This window comes from Chiloscyllium plagiosum, unplaced genomic scaffold (genome assembly GCF_037043375.1).
Source record: "Chiloscyllium plagiosum isolate Xiang-an unplaced genomic scaffold, Cpla_swu_hap1 HiC_scaffold_38, whole genome shotgun sequence".
Classification (NCBI taxonomy): Eukaryota; Metazoa; Chordata; class Chondrichthyes; order Orectolobiformes; family Hemiscylliidae; genus Chiloscyllium; species Chiloscyllium plagiosum.
Genome location: NW_028270176.1, coordinates 46,462,277 through 46,485,456, shown reverse-complemented (window position 1 = coordinate 46,485,456; position 23,180 = coordinate 46,462,277). Strand labels below are relative to the sequence as shown.

The following is a 23,180-nucleotide window of genomic DNA, read 5'->3' as shown; positions in this document are numbered from 1 at the left end:
TGAATGTTTTGCTTGTCTGTTTTAGAGACCATTGAAGAGTTTATCACATGTCAGGTGTCTGGAGTCACCTTTAGGCCAGACCAGGAAAGCATGGGAGATTCACTTCCTGAAATTACATTGGGGAAGGAAATTGATGTTTACAATTGACATTGGCTTCAAGCTCACTGTTACTGACACCAAATTTTAAATCTTGATATTTTATTAATTGTTTTAACTTTCACCAGCTACCAGAGCATCAGCCTGGTCTGGATTAGTAATCTAGTGACATTTCCACAACAGCACCATGTCCATATGGGGACCTATCAGATACCACACTGAGTAGTTTATTTATGTGCTGCTTGACAGCTCTGTCAGAAAAAAAAACACTAATTTGACTTTGTGAAGACACTGAGGGTTTGATAATTAGTCAGATTGTAACTGTTTCTTTCTTTGAGAACTGGACATAGAAGAGTAATTTTCCGCTCTGCCAGGGAGATGTCAGAGTTGTCATCTTGGTGGAAATGGTCGACTCAGGGATTATCCCAGTCAAAAAGTTACAGATTGTTTTTGAATATAATGCTGCTTCAGCTGCTGCTAGTCCTGTGGCGTACAGCACTACCTCAATGTAAGGAATTCTGTATTTAAGAAAGTTCAGCGAGTTATATCATTGAAAGTATTTACAGAGGAGCATTGACTTGGAAATGAATTGAGTGCAATGAAGAATTAGTGATGAAAGAGGAGTTCTCGAGTCATAGACTCTTAGAGTCATACAACATGCAAACAGACCCTTTGACCCAACTCGTCCATGCTCACCAGGTTTCGTAAACATCCAAACCTTTCCTGTTCATGTACACATCAGATTGTCTTTCAATTGTTGTAATTGCACTCTCCAATACCTCTTCCTCTGACAGCTTAATACATATACACACCAATCTCAGTGAGAAACAGCTGCCCTTAGATGTCTTTTAAATCTCTTCCCTCTCACCGTAAACTTATCCTCTCTGATTTTGGACACTCCCACCCTGGGCAAAAGACCTTGTCTATTTGTCCTATCCATGCCACTCTTGATTTTATAAACCTCTGTAAGGTCACCCCTGAGCCTCCGACACAAAAAGAACAAAATCCCTGCCTCTCCATATATCTCAAAACCTCCCGTCTCCGTCACATCATTTTAAATACTTTGTCCCTTTTCCAGGTTCTAACATCCTTCCTACAGCAGGGCGACAATAATTGTACTGAGTACTCCAAATGTGCCCTTGTACAGCCACAACATGATGTCCCAATTTCTGTACTCAATGCTCTGACTGACGTAGGTAAGTGTGCTTAACTCCTTCTTCACAGCACTATCTACCTGCGACTCCAGTTTCAATGAACTATGTACCTGCACCCTGGGTTTTTCTGTTTGAATACACTCACCAATGCCCCTACTGTTAACTGTATAAATGCTGCCGTAGTTTGTCCAATAAAATGTAACACCTCACATTTATGAAGCTCTACCTGCTAATCATCAGCCTACTTTCCCAGTTGATCACAATCTCATTGTTCTCTAAGATAACCTTCTTCACTGTCCACTATTAGCATCAATTCTGGGGGGTCTGTCTACGAACTTACTATCCACGGTTCCTATATTCTCATCTAAATCATTTACAAAAACACTGAACAGCAACAGACTGTTCCTTGTGGCACATCACTGGTCACGGGCCTCCAATTTGGACAACACATCTTTCCCAGCATCATCTAACTCCTACTGTCAAGCCAATTTTGTTTCTAATTGGCTAGCTCCCACTGATCCCGTGATTGTAACCTTATGAACCAGGCTACCATGAGGAATCTTGTTGGGCCTCACCAAGGTCCACAAAGAGAGCGCATGCTGCTTTAACTTCATCTATCTTCCCGATCAGCTCTTCGAAAACTGCATTCTAGTTTGTGAGACGTGGATACCCAGACACAAAGCCGTGCTGAATATCCCTAATCAGTCCTTGCCTTTCCAAATGCATGTAAATCCTGCCTCTCAGAATCTCCTACAAACACTCACCCATCCTTGACATCAAACTCACTGGTCTGTAGTTCCCTGGGTTTTCCTTGCAGCCGTATTACAAATAATGTAAAAACATTAGCCGCCTTCCTGTCCTCCAGCACTTCAGTCATGGCTGTCAATGATACACATAAGAAAGTCAAGAGCTTAGACAGAAATGCGCTGGAAAAGCTCAGCAGGTCTGACAGCATCTGTGCAGAAAAATCAGAGTTAATGTGTTACAACACGGGGTAACACCACCCCCCCCGCCCCAACCCGCACGCTAATTTAAACTCGCAAGACAGAAAAGATTTAGCCCGTGCTGTAATATGTAAAAATTCTGAAGTCCAAGAACCATCGTAAAGGTTCGCATTTAAAATAAAAATTAATAACTTTAAAAAAAAGTCTAACAGTAAATAATTACCTTACAACTATTTGCAGCTCCATTCTGTGACCTATCTTTTACTTTCTCTTCTACAATACTGATCGGATAAAACCCTCAATTCAGATTTACGAAAGCAGACAAATTTCAGAAACTGCCAGCTGTCGAATCGTCTCTTTGTATCTTCCTCTGTCTTCTTTTCTTCTCCGTAGTGTTTCTGTTTCACAGGTAATTGGTACATATAGGTAAATTTAAGAGAGCTGTTCTCCCGGCAGTCTGCAGTTGTTGGTTGCGTGGCAGTTCTCCCAGAACTGGTCAATTTTTTTCAGTTTTATACCCCAAAGCATCGGGTCACTTCATTTTTTTATAATATTGCCAACTGCCAAATTTAAACTCGATTGTAGTTTAGTTTCTTGGTATACAATTTAAACGGATTGATCAAATTTGATTTTATTTTTTGTTTCAAAGCATCCCAGGTACTGCCAGCGGCTGGACCAAATGTTACATTGTAAATTTTCCAGAACTCACTGTGCTTGTAAATTCGTCAATTCTCTTAAAGGTACAGTACCCTTTACACGTTCATAGCACCTTCTCTCTCAAAAAAAGAACCATCATAATGAAAATACGATCTCATTTGTTTTTTCTATTCTTTAAAAACATTACCATAACATACAGATAACTGAAATCTAAGTTCACCTTAACCTTTCCCAATATACCGATATTTTACATTGAATAATTACAAATCTCGTCTAAACTTTATTAGTTAAATCTGTGAGAACGCATCTGTGATTACATTCTTACGACATGCTACATGTCCAATTTTTAAACTAAAAGTGTGTAACTTAAGGCTCCAAAGAAATAATCTTTAAAGCTTTCAAAGAATGTAAGCAAATTGGGCTCCGTGTACACAACCGTCTCCAACACACTGCTTGTGAGTACACATTAAAATGTCGTAAGTCGAGCACCAAACTCAATAGTTCTTTCTCAATCATGGAATATTTTCTTTGGTGGATCTTGAGTTTCTTTGAAAAGTACAATCCCATCTCTTCCTGTCGCAGTATAGCTCCAACTCCTATGTCACTAGCGTCGATGGCAACGTTGAAAGGTTTAGAAACGTTTGGTGTATCTAAAACTGGTTTGGTGTTCAATATTTCTTTTTAATGGTCGAGTGCGTCCTAGCATTGTTCTGTCCACCAAAAATTTGTGTTCTTCTTCAGCAAGTCGGTTAATGGTGCCACTACACTGCTGACGTTTGGATCAAACTTCCGATAGATTCTGTTGACTCCTAAGAAGCAAAGCACCTTTATCTTCGAGGTTGGTCGTGCAAACTCCTGGGTAGCTTTTATCTTTGTGTTCCATGAGATCAACCTTCCATGACCGATATTTTGTTCCAAGAACATCACGTCTGCTTTCGCAAATTCAGTTTTGTTTAATTTTATCACCAGTTTTGTTTTGCGTATTCATTGAAAGAGCTCTGCCAACTGTACCAAGTGATCTTTCCAGGACTTACGAAAGATCACTACATCGTCGAAACGGATTGCACAGTTTATTAATCAGGCCACAACTCTGTTCATGAGTCTTTGGAATGTGTTGGGTGTGTTCTTCATTCCAAAGGGCATCACTTTGAATTGATACAGTCCATTTGGCGTAACAATTCAGAAATTTATTTTACCGTCTCTGATAAAGATACCTGCAAGAAACCACGCATTAAGTAAAACTTCGTGATGTAACTGACTTGTCCAACTTTCTCGATACAGTCTTCCAATGTCGGTATTGGATATAAGTCTGATTTTGTAGCAGTGTTGACCTCCCAATAATCTAACCAAAATCATTGAGTCCTATACGGTTTGGGAACGCAGATAATCGGCGAGCTGAACTCGCTCTGGCTAGGTTCGATGATGACTTCTTTGAGCATAGCCTCCACCTCCTTCTATACCTGTCTGGCTTTGAGAAAATTAAGCCGATAGGGGTGTTGATTTATCGGAATAGTACTCCATACCTCTACTTCAGGTACAATGCCATTAGTTCTCCCCATATGATTCTTACATCTGTCCACATATTGCAATAACAAACGTTTCAACTGCGTTCTATGCTCCTGAGGCAGATTGTTTACGAACCTATCCCACTGCTCAAGGACTTCTACATTTTTAACATATTTTGAGGCACATCAAAATCCACAACATTTGGAATTGATTTCTCACTCTGTGGGGCAGAAACTAACACTTGTTTCTCCAATTCTTTCTCTCCTTTACTTTTCCGGAGGGTCACTCATTTATAAGCCACATGAAGGGGTTTCTGAATGTTGGAATTGGCGACAGAAGTGCTAGTTTCATTCCTGCCTGTGGTCTGCCTACTATTTGGCATGTATGACATGTATGCCAGAAGTTAACCATATCTTTGTGCATTCCAGGTCAATAAAAATGTTTTTGTCCTTTAGCCTGAGTGTTTTATACCCCTCGGTGATCTCCCAAAGGTAGTTCACGTGCTACCCGTAACACTTCCTGTCTCTATGCTACCGGCAACGCAATATGGTGCACTTCAGCACACGACTCCTCTGCACTAACTTGCCGTAGTCTCCATTTCCGTTTTAGGTTTCCTATTTCTGATAATAATCCTCGGGAATATCTCTGCCTCACTTTCAGAGTACGCATCCACATATATATCTTTTATCACCTTGCCTGTCTGTTGCAAATCTCTTAGTCTTTCAGGACTAAACACCTTTGTATGACCCTCTGTTTGTTCATGTTTTCCCTGCACCATTACGTCAAACAGGATGTCAGCTAACTGAACCTTAACTCCTTCATCTTGTCTTTAGTTTATACTTCCTGCTGTGACTTATGATAGTGGGATCTGGTTACTGTTCAGTTTGGGAAAATACCAGTATATTTCTGTTTTAACTCCTCAGTTTCTTGGTCTTCTTGGGCTTCTCCACAACAAGGGGTATCGCTCCCAACTTGGACCCTGCTTAATCATTCTCGAGAACAAACTGGATTCCTGGAACTCACACTCTGTCAGTCACTCCCACGGTTACTTCCCCAGACTTGAGAAGGCACTCCAACCTGATCTTATGGAGAGGAACCCTAAATTTCTGTCCATCTATCGCCCAAATTATGATACTCTCAGGTTACAGATCAGAAATACTGCAAATTTACTCTTCTCTTACTATTAGAAACTGGTTAGATCCTGTATCTCTCAAAATTATAACTTATTTTCCTTCTCCCCCTGTTGTTTCTGAGTAAAGTTTACTCACAGAGGCGAATTTTTAAAGAGATCAGGTATTAACTCCATACCCATCCTCTGCCTAGGCTGTGCAATTTACTGCAGGTTCTTCGGTTCCTGTTGGGGTTTCCTTTAAGACTTTCACTAATGCCACTGGCTTACCTTCTTTTGCCACATCTTTTCTCACAATCCCTTTCTTAATGATCAGCACTGTGACCAGACAAATCCCTTCTTATGGCAGTGAAAACATCTTTTCCCAATGCCCTTCTGAAACCACCGGCACTGTCGCTTTCTGTGCCCCACTCTATTAAGTGAAAGCACCTGAGGCCTCTTTGACATCTTCTTTAACCTGTGGTAAACTCTTATTCTCTACTGTTTCTTTTGCAGTGTAGCATCTCCACATCTCCCAAATGCATACTTCACAGGACGAAATTCTGCTTGGAAGCTTGTCTTATGCAGTAACATGTATTCGTCTGCTAATTCTACTACCCTTCTCAATTTCTGAACTTTCTGTTCCTCCACGTGAATTCTTATCATCTCTGGAACTGAGGTTTTCAATTTCTTCAGCAGAATAATTTCCATTAGAGCCTCATAGGTCATATATATTTGTAAAGTAAGCATCAATCTATCAAAATGCCTATGTTTAATGATTTCAAACTCAACATAAGTCTGACCTGATTACATCTTTACGTTTCTGTACTGCTATCAAATGATACTGGTAGCAATTCGTGAGCACTTAAAAGAGCTTGTTTGACGTCTTGAGAATCTCCTGACTCCTCATCTGACAGCGGAGAAAATACCTCACTCGCCCTGCCTCCCACTTTAGTCCGAACTAGCATTACCCATAAATCCTTGGTCCACTCCAAATGCCTAGCCAATTTTTCAAATGCGATAACGAAGGCATGCAGCATCTTTCTCATTACAATGTTGCAGAGTATTGACATTGTTGCATATAAAACGATCGTCTCTTTTAATCTCCATCTTTTTAATGTTACTTTGCTGACTGAATCGCAACTTCTCAAGTTCAAATTCTCTCTCTTTATGGTCAGGTAATAACCTTCTCCTTCTCTCTTTTTTTCTCCCTCTCTGTTCTGTCTTGCTTTCTGTTTCTTCTCTCTCTCTCTCTTTCTCTCCCTTTGTTTATTTTTAAATTGCATTTTCCTCAATTCTAGTTTCAGGTTCTTTTTTTCTCACTCTACTGCACTTTTCTGTGTTTTGGCACATCTTAGTATTCAGAAATTCCCAGACAATTTCAGCTTTACTTTTGTACTTGGGTAAATCTAAATCTAACTTCCTTGCTAATTCTAAAAGTTTGGTCTTTATCTTTCCTTCCAAGATTTCGTGATAAATTTGAGAATCATCTTCAAAACCCTCTTAACTTTTTAAAAAGCCATTTCTCTCACTTTTAATTTAAACAAACACAAGCCATAGGAATTAAACAAGTTGTCTCACTGACGTTTTATTTAAAGATTTCAGACACGAACGTGCAAATGTTTAAATATACTTTGTTTTCTTTTCATACCTCAAATCTATTCAAATCTGCTCAAACCTCAGTCTGGATCTGTCTAAACCTGTTCATATCGTGGACGAAAGCCCCTAAGCTCTTACGACACAGGGTGAACCGCTCTCCTAATTTAAACCAGCCGCACAGAAAAAGTTCACCTCATGCCATAATCTGTTAAATTTCGAAACACAAAGATCCATTTACAGAGGTCACAATTTAAAGTAAAATTAACAATTTTGTTAATTAAGTCCAACAGAGAATAATAAAACAACAACTATTTAGAACTCCCTTCGGTTGAACGTATCTTTGACCTCCCACTCTACAATACTGGTTCGATCAAACAAAAAAAAACGATTAAGGTTTACAAAAAATTATCACGTTTCAAAACCAGTCAACGTTGTCGAGTCTCCTTTGTATACTTTCCTCTGTAGAGTTTTCTCTCGATTGTCATCGATGTTCTGCTGTGTAAACCTCTTCTAGACAGGTACCTTTTGGAAAGGCCTTCAACTTGCAGTCTATCTTTCTGGATGTCCTTGGCAGTTCTCGCCATAAATGTTCAAAATGTCCAGTTTTATACCTCTAAACTTCGGACCATTTCATTGATTTTGAAGTCACCAAGTATTTCAAACTCATATTGATTTCAGTGTGTTGGGGCAAAATTTAAACTGGCGGAAGTTGAATTGGTTTTCGTTTCGTGGCAACTCAGCTATTGATTTCACAGTAAAATGTTACATTTAACTTCTTACAGAACACTTTGTGCCAGCTTCCCGTCTCTCTTAAATGTAACATATATCTCTACACCTTCATAACAATAACTTTTATCCGCCTTGCATAGCTTTCCATAAATTTGATCAACTTAGTAAGTTCATATAATAGTCTTTTCTGTTCCAAAAAAGCCCAATTTTCTCTCATCCTTCCTTTACCTGAATCCTTCTTTCCAGTGTGTGTGTGTGTCTATGTGTGTATGCATGTGCGTTTATATGTGTGCATGTGTGTGTGCATTTTTTGAATAATTTTCTGTTCTTGGACTGAGAAGAAAGAATGAGATGTTATCATATTCTCATATGAAAGAGTAAATGAGCAACGTTTCCAAGCTTTCTGATATAAAAAAAGATGTAAAAACCTCCTTTATTCATGGACTGGGAAAGTGAACAAATGATGTTCATTGACCGAACAGCAATAATGAAATGAACCTTTACAGGGATCATTGAACGACCAAATAATTAGTTTTCTCTTCAGAGTCTAAATTCGACTTTTTTTTCAATTCTGTTTTGCACACGTTTTTATCAATATGCAATCAACATTGGTGACAAAACCAGAAGTTGCTGGAAATGCTCAGTAGTTCTGTCAGTATCTGTTGTGAGAAAGCAGATTCAACATAATGTAGAGGAATGGATCTGGGTTGTTTGTATTTTGCCAATAGTGGTCAGCGATATGCCGCTTAGGTGCATTAGTCAGGGGTAAATGCAGAGTAACAGAGTAGGGGAAAGGGTCAGAAAGCGGTAATCTTCAAAATGTCAGCGTGGACGTGATGTTTGAAATGGCCTGTTTTCCCACCGTAGGGATTCTAGGATTCTATGATTTCTTCATAAAAAGGCAGGTCGGTGCCAGGATCAAGAATGTCTCTGAGCATGCTCAGTGCATATTGAAGTGGGAGAGTAAACAGCCAGCGGTCGTGGTTCACATTGACTCCAATGACAAAGGTAAGAAGAGTTAAAGTTTGAAAGGTCCTGAAAAGGAAGTTAAGGGAGTTAGGAGTGAATTTAAAAGCAGGATCTCCAGGATTATATTCTTGGGATTACTCCCCGGGCATCTGGAAGGAAGACAAGGAAGAGAAAGATAGTCGAATTGAATATGTGGCAAAGAACTAGTTTGGGAGGAGGGTTTCTGATTTTTGGATTATTCGGATCGCGTTCAGGGCAAGTGGCAACTGTACGAAAAGGAAAGTGTGCACTTCAACTGGATGGTACCCAACATCCTGGAAGGGAGGTGTGATCGTGCACATTTAAGCTAATGATACAGGAGGTTGGGAACCAAAGCAGCAGGTCAGAAAATGAACAGAAAGTAAATGTTTGTCAAATAAACATGCAGAGCCATTTTAATGACCATGCTGAGGGAACTAATCACAACAATTTAAAAAACTTGAGTTGAAAGTTGGAGAAAATGATAGGCTCACTATTATCAGGGATCAATAAATAAGTTTGGAGCGCCTGTGTACACAAGTATTAAAAGAGCAAGCTAAATCGGTAGAACTTATGTTAAAACATTTTCGAACTAAATGTGTGCAGTATTTGTAATAAAATGAATGAGCTGATGGCGCAAACAGGTATAAATAGGTATGGCATGGTGGGCATGACTGAAATGTGGTTACATGAAGGTCACGACTAGGTGTTAAATTTCCAAGGCTACTCAGTATTCAGACAAGAAGGTACAGCATGTGGAGTGTCTGTATTCGTTAAGGATTATGTCCAAGTTGTATTAAGAAATGATATTAGCACGTGGGACAAAACTAATGAATCATTCTGGTTTGAAATAAAACACATTGAAAGAAACCTATTGTTAGGAGCATTTCCAGCCCACAAACTACCCCCCTCCCCCCCCCCCCCCTCCCCCCCGCCGCCGGCCACGACAAATTACTTTCATGGTAGGGAATAGCATGAACCAGGAAATAACGATGGTTTGAGACAAGAGCACAAGAGTGATTATGGGAAAGTGAGCATGCAAATTGACTGGATTAATCAATTTGGCAAGCGGAGCCATCAAATAACGATTCGTCGAATATATGATGGATTATTTCTTTGACTAACATGTAATGGAACCAACCAGAGAACTGGCTTTGGTATTACGTAATGAGGAAGGATTGATTAATCATATTGCAGTACAGGATCATCTTAGAAAGAGTGACCACAACATGTTGGAGTTTCACATTCAGACTAACAGCGAAGACAGAGTCACATGGGAGATAGTTAGTGTTGGACAATGATAGTTTTACTGGCCTGAGGAAGGGCTTGGCCTGAATGGACATGTCAAAACAATTAAAGTGCAAGACATTTGAAGAACAATGGCAACTACTGTGGGAGATAGTCAAAACTCCTCAAATAAAGACTGCTAATCCAGATAATGTTCTGGGGACATGGCTTCAAATGCCGCCACGGCAGATGGTGGAATTTAAATCCAATATGAACCTAGAATTAAGAGTCTATTGATGATAATGAATCCATTGCTCATTGGTGGAAACACCCATATGCTTCATGAATGTCCTTTAGGATCGGAAACCACCATCCTCACCTGGTCTGACCGACATGTGACTTCAAACTCACACAAATCTGGTTGACGCTTAACTGCCTTCTGGGCAATTAGAGACAGACAATGGCTGCTGTCTAACCAGCGACACGCTCATCCTTTAATGAATTAAAGAAAAATACTTTACTTGTCAGCAAATGGTTACTGAAAACATAATCAAAACGGCCATGAAGGAAATGAGATGAAAACATAAGAAATGATAAAGAACACTTTTCTGAGTAGTCAAAAAGTTTAAAAATGCTGAAAGCAAAGGTTGGCCTTTTAGAGGATGAAAAAAGCGAGGTAATAATGGGAAACCCAGAAATGGCAGAGGTAAATCAACAGTTCTGTTTTCACAGTGCAAGATAATTTCTTCCCAAAATTTAAAACAACTGCAAAGGATCATGATGGAAGTACTATGACGAGGAAGAAGCTATTAAATGCATTGATGGGTTCATAGGCAGGTCAGACCCTCGGCCTGCAGTCGATCATATTAAAGGATGTAACAGCAGAGATAGTGGATGTGTTAATTAGGATATTCAAAAAAATCCTTGAATTCTGGAACGGTACCGATGTATTGGAAAATTAATAATGTAGTACTCGTTCCCAAAACAGGAGATAGGCAAAAATTCACAAACTGTCGACCAGTGAGTTTAACCTCTGTAGTGGGGAAGTTTCTTCAGTCAACCGTAAAGTATGAAATAACTAAACACTTGGAAAACAAAGATCAATTCACCAGGGTCAGCACAGTTTCATGATGGGCAGGTTGTGCTTGATAAACTTGCTGGAGCTCTTTGAGAATGTAACCAGCAAGGTGGATAATGGTGATACAGCAACTGCTGTACATCTGAACTTCAGAAGGCATTTGACAAGGTGCTGCATAAGGGACTGATCTAGCGGGTTAGATCCAAGGAGTTAAGGGTAGAGTATTGAATTGGATAGAGGATTGACTGACTAACAGAAAGCAGAGCATCATGATAAATGGTCTTTCCCTGGCGAACTGAAACTATTGAGGTGCTTCAGACCTGCCTATGCTCCCAAGCATTTCCATGGATTGACTTGGATGTGTTTTGTGGGATAGGGATTGTGTGTTCCGGGCATGAATGGGTGTATAGCAGGGTAGGGTTTGTCAATGTGAGTGGAAATTTAGGTCTAGGCAGAGTAAGTGCAGTGGTTAGTCTGAAAGAGGAGGTTTGGTGGTGAACTGCGTATCAGTTTGATAGTTATTAAAGTTAAAGATTACTTGTTCATTTCTCAAATCACATTTACGTAAATACTCAGCTGTAACTCTCCAAAGTCTCTGAACCTTAATGGTCCTCCATTTTTCAGAGACCGCCAGAATTCAGATAATTGTAAATTAGATGTTTCAACTTCCAGCCAATTGGCATGAGTTCAGCCATGACAGCCATCCTCCCCGTCCCAGTGCTCAGCTCCTGCCTGTGCTGCTGCTGCAGTGACCTTCCTCCCAGAGAGAACATTCTGCCTTGCATTGATAAGTGAGGAAGGCTCACTGGACCTGATTTCCAAGTATGGGGATGGCAAACACGAGGGGACACAACTTTATAGTGAGGGGAGATAGGTATAAGACAGATGTCAGAGGTAGTTTCTTTACTCATTGAGTAATAAGGGTATGGAATGCTTTGCCTGTAACGGTAGTAGATTCGCCAAGTTTAAGTACATTTAAGTCGTCATTGGACAAACATATGGACGTACATGGGATAGTGTAGGTGGGATGGGCTTCAGATTAGTATGACAGGGCAGCGTAACATCGAGGGCCGAAGGGCCTGTACTGCGCTGTAATATTCTATGTTCTGTGATTCACTCTGATTTCTCTCCGGGAGTACTGCCATCTGTTGGATATTCCCAGCAGAACGGTACCTTGTGGGGCAGCACGCTGGTTCCGTGGTTAGCGCTGCTGCCTCACAGTGCTAGGGACTCGGGTTCCATTCCAGCCTCGGGTGACTGTCTGTGTGGAGTTGGCACTTTCTCCCCATGTCTGTGTGCGTTTCCCCCCACAGTCCAAAGATGTGCAAGGTGGGGGAATTGCAAATGTTGTGTTCAGTGATTGGGAGTTTAGGTGCATTAGTCAGGGTTAACTGTAGCATAATAGGGTAGGAGAATGGGTCTGGATGCGTTACTTTTCAGAGGGTGGGTGTGGACCTGTTGGGACAAATGGCCTGTTTGCACACACTGTAGAATTTCGATGAATCTGCATTTCCTTGGTTTGCATTTTGTGAAACCTCACTGCTCTTCACAGCAATCCAATGAAAGTTTCCGTTGGTGAGATCTTCAAACAGTTACTGGGGTGGCATCAGGATGTTCTTCTTCGTAAATTATATGGCAATGGTCAAGGTCGAGGGCATGTTTCTAAAGAGGGAACCAATGATCATGATCAGCAACTGTTAGGAATCAGAAATAAACCCCAGTTATGCTGTAGACTTCAGCGGGAGCATATTGGCAAACGTTTACAGCTGAGGATACATTTGAGTAACTAACAAGGTCAAATTAACAGAAACTAACATGCTCAGTTGGTCATTCTATTGTAGAGACACCATCTCCCCCCACGCGTTATGGCCTGGTCTCCTCCTGTCAGGAGCACAACACCAGTTCTGCAATCTGTGGTTGTTTGGCGATGGACTATTCCCCTGACGTCACCAAGGTAACCTTGAAGAAAGGAGGGGAGCTGATCACGACTGGATTGAAGACTTACCCATCAGTGAGAAACAAGAAGGGAACCTACACCTTGAGCAGCCAGTTAACCCTGCCCGGGTCAGCGGCACATTGCCCCAGCAAAATCTACTGTGAGGTTCAACACAGCGGGTCACACAAGAGCAAAGAAATGCCATGGCCAGGTACGTGTTGTGGGAGCTGAGATAAACAGAGCATCTGGGATTAATATGAATAAGGCATTATTTATAACCGTTCTCACAGAATCACCTTGTACAGCACAGGAAAAAAGGCCCTTTGATCCATCCAGTTCATGCCTATCAATAACAGCCACCTAACTGTTCCAGTCTCATGTGCCAGCACATGATCCATTGCCTTGCGTGACTTGCCCTTGCAAGGATGCATCTCAATACTTCATACTTATTATGAGGGGCGCAGTCTCTACATGACTTATAGGTGCTTTTTCCAGGCTAACACCACCCTCTGTTTGATTTTGCTTTCCCCTGAGATCCACTTGGAAGCCTCAGGCCTTACCTTCACCCTGTGCCCCTGAGGCATTGACCCGTCCATTAAGGGGAAAGGTTTCATCCAGTTTACCCTGTCCAAGCCTAAAATAATTCTAGACATCATGATAATCTTCTCCCTAATTCTCCTCTGCTCCAAGGAAAGCCCCTGTCTATCTAATCTAGTTTCATAACTAAAACCCTCCAACCCAGGCAAGATCCTGACAAATCTCATCAATACTGCCTTCAGTGTAATCACATTCCTTCGATAACATGCACACAACGCTTCAGTGTGGCCTAACCAGTGTTCTATTAAGTTCCAGTATCATCTCCCTACTCTTCATTGTCAATGTCTAGGCTAATAGAAGCAAATATCCTCCCACTTTCTTAGCCTCTTTATCCAGACGACACAGTACTATAGGGGATCGGTGGGTACATGCACCAAAGATCCTCAATCCTTTCCAGGGTTCCACCATTCAAAACATCATACCTCACAGATTCTTCTGCCGAATTACATCACCTCACATTTATCTGGAATAATTTCCATTTGCAACTTCTCTTCACACACAATCCTCCTGCAATCTCAAGCCATTAAGCTCATGAATTACCAACATAACAGTTTTCATTTCATCTGTGAATTCACTGGTTAATCCTCCTAAATTTGAGTCTCAATCATTGGTATGTAAGAGAAATAGCACGGAAATCAACATTAATCCCTACAGAACACCAGGAGACATAGATTTCCAGTCACGCAGACTCCCGATGACTATTATCCCCTGCTCCCATCACTCAGCCATTTCTAGATCCAATCTGTCAAATTAACTCGGATCCCATTAGCTCTGATTATTGCTATCATCTGGACATCGAGTTATCTCTCTGAAAACTACTATCAAATTGTTACACATGACTTCCTCTCAATAAAACCATGCTGAAAATTGTTGATTTATCTTCCAAATGAAGACTAATTTCACTTCTCAATAGTTTCCTTACCTCTGAGGCTAGCTTGACAGATCAATGTTTTCATTGTTTATCCCTTCCTTCGTCCTGCATAACAGTGCAAAGTTGGATAATCTACACTCACTTGGCACAACTGCTGTGTCCAGACAGGAATTCGAAATTATTGTCAGCAACCCAACTATTTCATCCTTTGCAACGCTCAACAGCTTGGTATACTTTTTATCTGCCCTAGAAATATAACCACTTTTCATTCAGCAAGACAACACAGAACATCACGTCATGTGTCCTAATTTCTGAAAGTACATCACAACACCCCTCCATGATTTCGGACCCCACACTGTCCCTCTAACTAGTGAACACTGACACAACACATTCGTTTTGACCACAACCTAATCCTCCGGCTCCACTCCAATAATAACACTTAATGGGCATTACTGTATCCCGAACAATTCTTTTATTATGAATGAGCCTGTAACTTTTAAAAAAAATTCCTTTATTTTGACTGCTATTATTTTCTCATGGTCCCTTTTGCTCTTCCAATTCCTTTGACTTTCAAACTCCCCCTTGCACGTTCTGTACTCCATATTAGTTTCTATTGTTTTGAGATTTCAGTATAGACCGGAAGCCTTCCTTGTTTCTCTTTATCTCCCCCTCCATGCCCTTTGGTGTCCAGAGCCCACTGCATTCTTGGTACCACGCAGTGGCTTCCTGGGAAATGTCCTCCCTGTGATTTTCCAATCTCTTTCTTAAATGTGTCACACTGCTCTAACTCAGATTTACCAATAAGTGTCAGCTTCCAGTCCACTCTGGTCAAGTCATTACCTGACCTTACGAAAACTGTCCTTCCCCTTTTCAGAACTTTGGGCCAATTTCTATTCCTTTGCAGTACAATCTGAAATCCAACTGATTTACGATCACTGTCTGCAAAGTGCTGCACCATTGATGTTTTACCCAAACGGTCGACTTCATTCCCTAAAGTTAAGTTCAGGTTCACCCCTCTCTTGCAAGGTCTGGATTAAAATTCTCTGTATTAAACACATACATTGTTCAAATATTCTCCTGGGGGCATTTTCAGAATTATGTTCCCTCTAAATTTTTGACAAAATGAATATCCAAGCCTATGCTGAGGAAGTGAAAAACCTCTTTTCTCATTCCCCTATTTAATTTACATGTCTCTGAAATTTGCCCATGTATTTGCACTTGGTATTTTGGACCAACAGTAAGGTCTATCGTGCTCTCCCAGTAGTTATGTTTGCTGTGTTTTGGTTTTGAAGTACTGTCCATTTGCCTTTGTTCAGGAGGTATCCATGATTTCATTTCTCTTTACAGTCTAAAATACTCTTGTCAGAATTGCAACAGAAACAACACTCTGTTCCGCACACCCCTGCCCCCATCATTTTCTATCTTTCCCTGTCTCGCCTGAAGGCACTAAATCCTGGAATATTGAATAGCCGCTCCTGCCCGGCTCTCAATATGTCTCCGTGATAGCAACGGCATCATATCTTCATTTATGCCAGTAATTCGTCTGCCTTGTTCATCAGACTCTGTCATTAAAACGAATACCATCCAACGTTGCTATCTCCCTTCTGGTGTTACCAGCCTATAGTTTCTCTGCCTCCTTGACTCCCTTGCTGTGTCCTCTAAGTTTAGCCTTTCACATTGTCCTGCTGGGCTTTCTGTGTGGATCCCAGCTTCTCCAGCACTCTGCACAATTATGATTCTTGTATCCATTAACCATAAGAAACCTTGATATATGAGAACTGATTGTATTTGTTATGAAATTCATCGGATAATGTATGCGATGTGTTTCCTAAAGGTACAGATCCTCTCCAACCAACCCTTCTCCTAACTGTGAGCTCCAGTGAAGAAATCGCAAGCAGCAAGTTTGCAACCGTCGTCTGTTCAATCATCGAGTTCCATCCGAAGTCAATCTCCGTGAGTTGGTTGAAAAATGGCCGACCCTTGGATTCTGGCTTCTTCAAGTCTCCCGTGTGTGAGGCGAACGGGAACTTCTCGGTGACAAGTCGGCTGATGGTCCCTTATGGTGAATGGTTCAACAGTGCGGTCTATACCTGCCAGGTCACTCATGGAGAGAACACTCAAAGTAAAAACATCACCGCACTCCAGGGTAAGAGACACAGACTGTGAGAGCTACAAATCAATCTGAACTCTGATGTGAATCAAACACACGAATTTATCAGGCATAGTAAACAGCACGGTACAGCTTCTCGTTTCCCAACATGCCACGTATCTCATTTCAGTTTGAGTGTTACATTAGCATTGCTCATAATTCAACATTTTGGCAAGTCAGAAAAGCATGTTTCCTCTCTGTTGAAGACAGATATATAGACAGTGAGCTTTGTTAAATAGTTTGTTGCCTGACCATGCTGGGAGAGGCATTCAGAGTGCTGAATGCTTGCCTGGTAGCTGCTTCAAGGATACGTTTGGGGTGGAGGGGGATATTGGAGAGATATATGATTGAAACATAGAAAATACTGAGAGACTGAGGTCGAGTGAATGTGGAATAGATGCTTTGACTGGTAGGCGAGACTAGGACCCAAGGGCACAGTCTCAGGGTCAAAGGGGCACCGTTTAGAACTGAGATGGGGAGGGTTTCTTCAGCCAGAGGGTGATGAGTCTGTGGAACATGTTGCTGCAGAGGGCTATGGGGGCCAGGCCATTGTGTGTACTCAAGCCAGAGATAGATCGGCTCTTGTTTAGTACAGGGAGAAGGCAGGAGAATGGCTTTAGCCTGAAATGTCGATTTTCCTGCTCGTCGGATGCTGCCTGACCTGCTGTGCTTTTCCAGCATCATTCTGATCTAAACTCTGGATTGGCCTAACAGCCTTATTCTGATCCTCTATCAAATTGACGTGGTTAACATATGCAGTGACCCTTACTTGAAAATAAATCAAAATGCGTTCAATGCTTCATTCCCTGCTCATGAATGACCTGTTGGTTGGACATTGTACGACATCGATTTTTATCTGGTACTGAACTCTTTAACTTCATTTATGGGATCAGACCACAGACCAAGTGGCTATCACATTTGATGAACGGGGATAAATGTGATCTCACTGAGCTTCTTTAAGATGCTCTCTGTAATTCGTGGATGAGGCAGGAGAATAAATTCTGGTGGGAATGCTACAATAGGGATGAATGAACTAGGAACTCGAGACAGGCTGATTTAGCCTGTTTGGGGTGGCGATGTTTACACAGTGAGTAGTGGATGTCTATAAAATTAGTGACATTTCCATCGCGTTTGTAGATTAATTTAAGACGCTTTTGTTTGTGTTTTTTTTCTCTCCTGCTCTATGAAGAATTTAAAAAATGCAGCTTGGTAAATAAAGTGAAAGTACAGACCAGTTCTGAACTAACTGAATGGAGGGAAAGACTTAAGGAGATAGGTGTCTTTCTCGATATCCAATGCTGTACTCAATGTCTTGTTTTCAGATCTATTCCAAACACAGCCCACGAGGAACAATGACATAAATTAGAGAATGACATCACACCAATAACGCAAAGTATTTTTAATCATGTTAAATATAATGAACAGAATTTCCATGGCTGTTCACCGGTCCTGTAACACTTTAGAACTCTGCAAAGAGAATAATTATTATTTATTATAATTTGTCCAAAATTTGGGATGTGATTTGGCAGTCAGTGTGACCAGCAGCACTTGCACTTAAAGGTTATGAACATGGAAATGAACTCATTATTTCAGATTACTCTTGTCACAAGTATCAATAGATGGTCTTAAGTGAGAGACAAACTCTGAAAGAAAGGTCATTCCATGGGTTACATGATGGTATCTTCGATGATTTTACTTTTTTCACAGGTTTCACTTGTTACAAAGCCAGTGGTCTTTCGGAATAATTACACAGGGTATGTTATAAGTAATCACAAATACTTTCACAGATCAAAATACATCAACAATAGTAAGCATCGTTTCAGCAATAGTTGGAGTTGCCATTTTGAAGGTGGTGTCTTCACCCTGTGAAGGAGTAATCTGAAGATTGGCTGTTTGTATCAGAAATGGGCATTTTTCATTGACTTTGATTTTTGTTTCATAGAAGATACCGAGTGCCACCCTAACACCGTTAAAATCCTCCCATCGCCAGTAGAACAAGTCTTACTGGAGGCGACGGTAACGTTAACCTGCGTTGTGTCCAATCTTCCTTCTGGAGTCAATGTGACCTGGAAACAAGAAAAGAAGCCTCTGAAATCAGAGATTGCTGAGCAGCCTGGACAGAATCCCGACAGCGTGATCAGTAAATTAGACATTTCTACTGAAGCCTGGCTGAGTGGCGTTACTTTTGAATGTGTGGTGTACCATCAGAATCTACCGACTCCGCTGAGAGACTCCATCCACAAGGAGAAAGGTGAGCGGTAAGATTAAAGCACAAAGGAGCCCATGTGTAATCCAGATCCAGTTACATCAATGGAAGGCTTTGATTGAAATGAACAAACACCTTTGGGAGCATTAATGATGCATCTGATGGCAGGATAGCTAAGTACCTGATTAAGAAAAAGACTGACCAAAGGATATTGTATTCTGATTAAGTCAGATAAGGTGGGAAGAAGCCTGGGTTGTGATGTCACCATCAGCAATGACAAATGGACAGAATGTCCTCGTTGTGGGCTGGAAACATGGAGGCGACTTTTAAACTAAACTCTTTACTTCTTTTACTGAACATCATGGATACCATTCTGCTCCTTTAGAAAATGAAAGTGAATAAATCTCAAATTAAAAATGGTGTATTTTAATATTTAGTGAAATTGCGATGTTGATTCTGGATTTTTATAGTTGATTAATATTTATCTCAAATATTCTGCAGTGATTAATCCGCTGGAGCCATCAGTGTCGGTCCTCCTGCCACCAACAGAAGAAATCTCCGCTCAGAGGTTTCTCTCCCTCACCTGTTTAGTGAGAGGTTTCTCCCCCCGATAGATCTTCGTCAAGTGGACAAACAATGACAAGCCGGTGAATCCCAGTAACTACAAGAACACCGAGGTGATGGCGGAGAGTGACAACATCTCCTTCTTCATCTACAGCCTGTTATCCATTACAGCGGAGGAGTGGGCCAGCGGTGCTTCTTACTCCTGTGTGGTGGGACATGAAGCGATTCCATTGAAGATCATCAACAGAACAGTCGATAAATCCAGCGGTAAACCGAGTTTCGTAAACATTTCACTTGCACTGATGGACACTGTTAATTCATGTCAATAAAAATCTCAAAGTTACATTTAATAATTCAACAAAAGTAATAAAGTTTTCTTTTCCTCCAGTTGTGAGTTAAATACTGAATTAGTCGTTTCTCACTCTGACTTACATTGCATATGTGTAGTTAAAGTGGATTATTATCAGGTCTAGGACAAGTGTCTTGTGCAGTTAATGTTCCCTGCTCAGATACACCCTGGGTCAGAGACAGAGTAAAGCTCACTCATTGCACGATTCCGCCAAGTACCTTATCCATCCAAAATCCCTCTGTGATGAAATCTAACAATGTCCATTTTATGTCAAGAGTAGAGCACGAGTTTTGAACTTGGTGTTCTTGATTCCCCCAATTGGGCATTCTTACAAAATTCACGTCAGTTTTAAACTGCCACATTGTGCCAATTGGAAATGTAAATTTAAGAGAACTTTAAAATTAGTTTTGATTGGAACATACCAATCGTAAAGAGTGCAGAGCAGTTTGAATGTAACCTTTGTTTCTGGGGAACTGCCAGAGATCTTGCACCAATGCATGAGTTGACAGAATGTATCTTCACTTTCACACCAAAGAGAATCGACAGATAAGCTATTGTGGAGAAAAGGGAAGAGGGGAACGATGAATGGTCTGTCCTCTTGCTCCCTGCGCAGAGTTTTCATGGTAGATGTCCTCTGTAATGTAACCCAGTTACTAACAGGAACAGTCAGCTTCTTGCTTGCTGTCTAAGATTTAAAATTTCCATGCAAAATAATACCTTTGAAGCATGTTAACAAATGATTAACATTGATTCCCATAATCCAAAACTGGTGTTTGCATTGTCCCGGTTTGAATTCCATTGTTTTGTCTCAGTTTCCTGGAGCACATGGGATCAATTCTTTATTCGAACACCTGATATTATTTTGTTTCACATACAGAACACAAGTAGACATTTTCTGATAAACATATTCAGAAATGTTATCTCTGGGACAGTGGGGATTTGAACTCAGGCCTTTTGTCTCAGAAACAGAAATTCTATCACTGCAACAGAAGAGTCGCTCATAAAACGCTTATTTCTCCACGATGATGGAAAATGTTTCCTACAACACCAAGGTCAGATCTAATTGTGGGCAATCCATTAAAATTAGAACAATAAAATTAGAATAATAAAAATTACAGTCTGGTATAAGAGCAGAAACGCACACAGATACAGAGATGCTCACAAATGACACACGTGAAGACACATATACAGGCTCTCACCTCAAGACACATATTTTTGTGCACACTCAAATGTGCATATAGATAGGACGTCACACACGTATACTTGCACAGAGCTACACATGCAAATGGTACTTGAACACTCACCTAAGCTCCTACAAAAACTCACATACACCAAAAGAAAAGCATTTGCACAACTGAGCAGGGGTACTCACACATAACCATGAGAAACGTAGACACACGGTAACACACAAATGGACACGAATACATATACATTCATACAGCACAATGCGAACAGACATAACACACACATAAACACACAGATACAAAATCCGAAAAATGTCCTCCCACATGTTGACTCACACAGGCACATAAGTGCACAGAGATAAACATTAATATCATTATTTTCCCATTTTCATAATCACAAACATACGATGACAGAGGCAGCTTAGTTATTTATTTTTAAACCACATTGATCAGCACGGTCACACATACACACAAATTTAGAGTCTCACATGCAGACAAGTGCATAAATTAACAAACAGTGGGGCATATTAAACAAGGATAATGGACACAACCATCAGCAAGCATCCACACACAATAACACAAACAAGCTTATTAGGATATAGTTTAGGAAAGATTGCCACACAAGCAGACATCATCACATAAATATAATCATCCATCAAAACGTGACGTTGCATGCTAACATTTGTTAAGCACAAACATGAAAATAATCTAGTTCAGGTAGGATGTGAAATAGACACATAAACACACATTTTAGATAGCACTAATAAAAAGTGAACACTCACAAAGACATTACAAGATAAACATAGGCAGCAACAAAGTGGCATATTTGCATGATGATGCTTACACAATGTGAAAAGGCCAAAATTTACATACACAAAGATGAGCACACGAATAGGTTTGTTCATGCACAGACTCCAACATGGGCAAGAGTGAACTAAGAAACACTCATAACCACATGCACAAACATTAAAGAAAAACCATAAACACCAAGCAGTAGATCAAATAAATTAAGGGACACATGCACAAAAATGTATTCCTAAATATTCAGATCCTACAACAAAAATATGAAGCAATGCTTTGATTGTGATGTAACTTATTCGTGATTTGCCAAGCAAATTGGTCACCAATACATAAAGATGAGAATCACATTTGAACTTTTAGTCAGTGATGGCCACAATTTTCAATTAAACTGTCACAGCCTATATTTAAAATATAATGATATAATTAAAATAATCATTTGTTATAAGCATTCGCCAAATAGTAATATCCTTCAATAAATAAAGAAATAAACTAATTTAAAATGTTCTGACATGGACAATGAAGAAAGAACATGTGCAGTTAGTATTTGTAATTTCTTGCTGAGAATCAATTATGCACTAATAGATACAGATAAGAGAGTCACATTTGAGAAATACCTGACTGTTTTATGAAGATGTAACGTCTCTATTTACATGACTTGGGTGCAGATAGATCGATCTGGATCAATAAACAATCTAAATGCGATCTCTCGGCTTTATATTCATAGATTCAATAGATCGCACCTGGATTGAAGACTATGAGCATGATAACAGCAACATCTGGACAACTGCTTCCACATTCATCACCTTGTTCTTCCTGAGTATTTTCTATAGCCCTGCCGTCACTCTAGTGCAGGTGAGAATAATCACATCTTTCTCACGCCAAGCAGCCCAATATGTTTTGTGAAATCTCTAAGTGTGCCATTGAATAAAAATTAAATCTGAATGCCCCCGATCATAAACAAATGAGTCATTGTTTTATCTCTCTTTTCCAGGTTAAGTGAATGAGTTGTGGACCCCTTTGATTTTCCTGATCTGCTTATCAAGGCCTCTGACTTCCCAATCTACAGTCTGTCCTGTTGCTGACTCTAACAGTGAGATGACTTCAGTTTATCAGCGTATAACTGAGACAATTATTGATGGATTTTCCTTTTTACTATGATATCTTTGAGATGGTTGTGGTTGGAAGAATGTGGAGCTTCCCAGTTGTTTGAAGCCCATTTGTTTTGTTTTAATTTGTTCCTGACTCAGAATGGTTGCCTACCCTTTCTGATGAGCCGTTGTATTCCCTTTCTTGTGATTGTAACTGATGGACAGAAAATTCCCACCTGACAGCTCATGTGTTCTTGTCTCAATGTGGCATCCAGCCATTATATTCACTTCTGTTAGCTTTTACATCAACTTTTTGGATAAAAATGCTTTCTGAAATGGTTAATAAATTT

General features: G+C 40.4%; 1 gene segment (V, D, J or C); it reads left to right on the top strand.

Annotated features, from left to right (window-relative positions):
- Positions 1–16,540: 16,540 nt before the first annotated feature.
- The window catches only part of LOC148139481 (Ig heavy chain C region-like), a 338,633-nt gene continuing 331,993 nt past the window's right edge, over positions 16,541–23,180 (top strand). Inside the window, 1 exon segment of the C gene segment in view lies at positions 16,541–16,558. Within this exon segment, the coding sequence occupies positions 16,556–16,558 (3 nt within the window).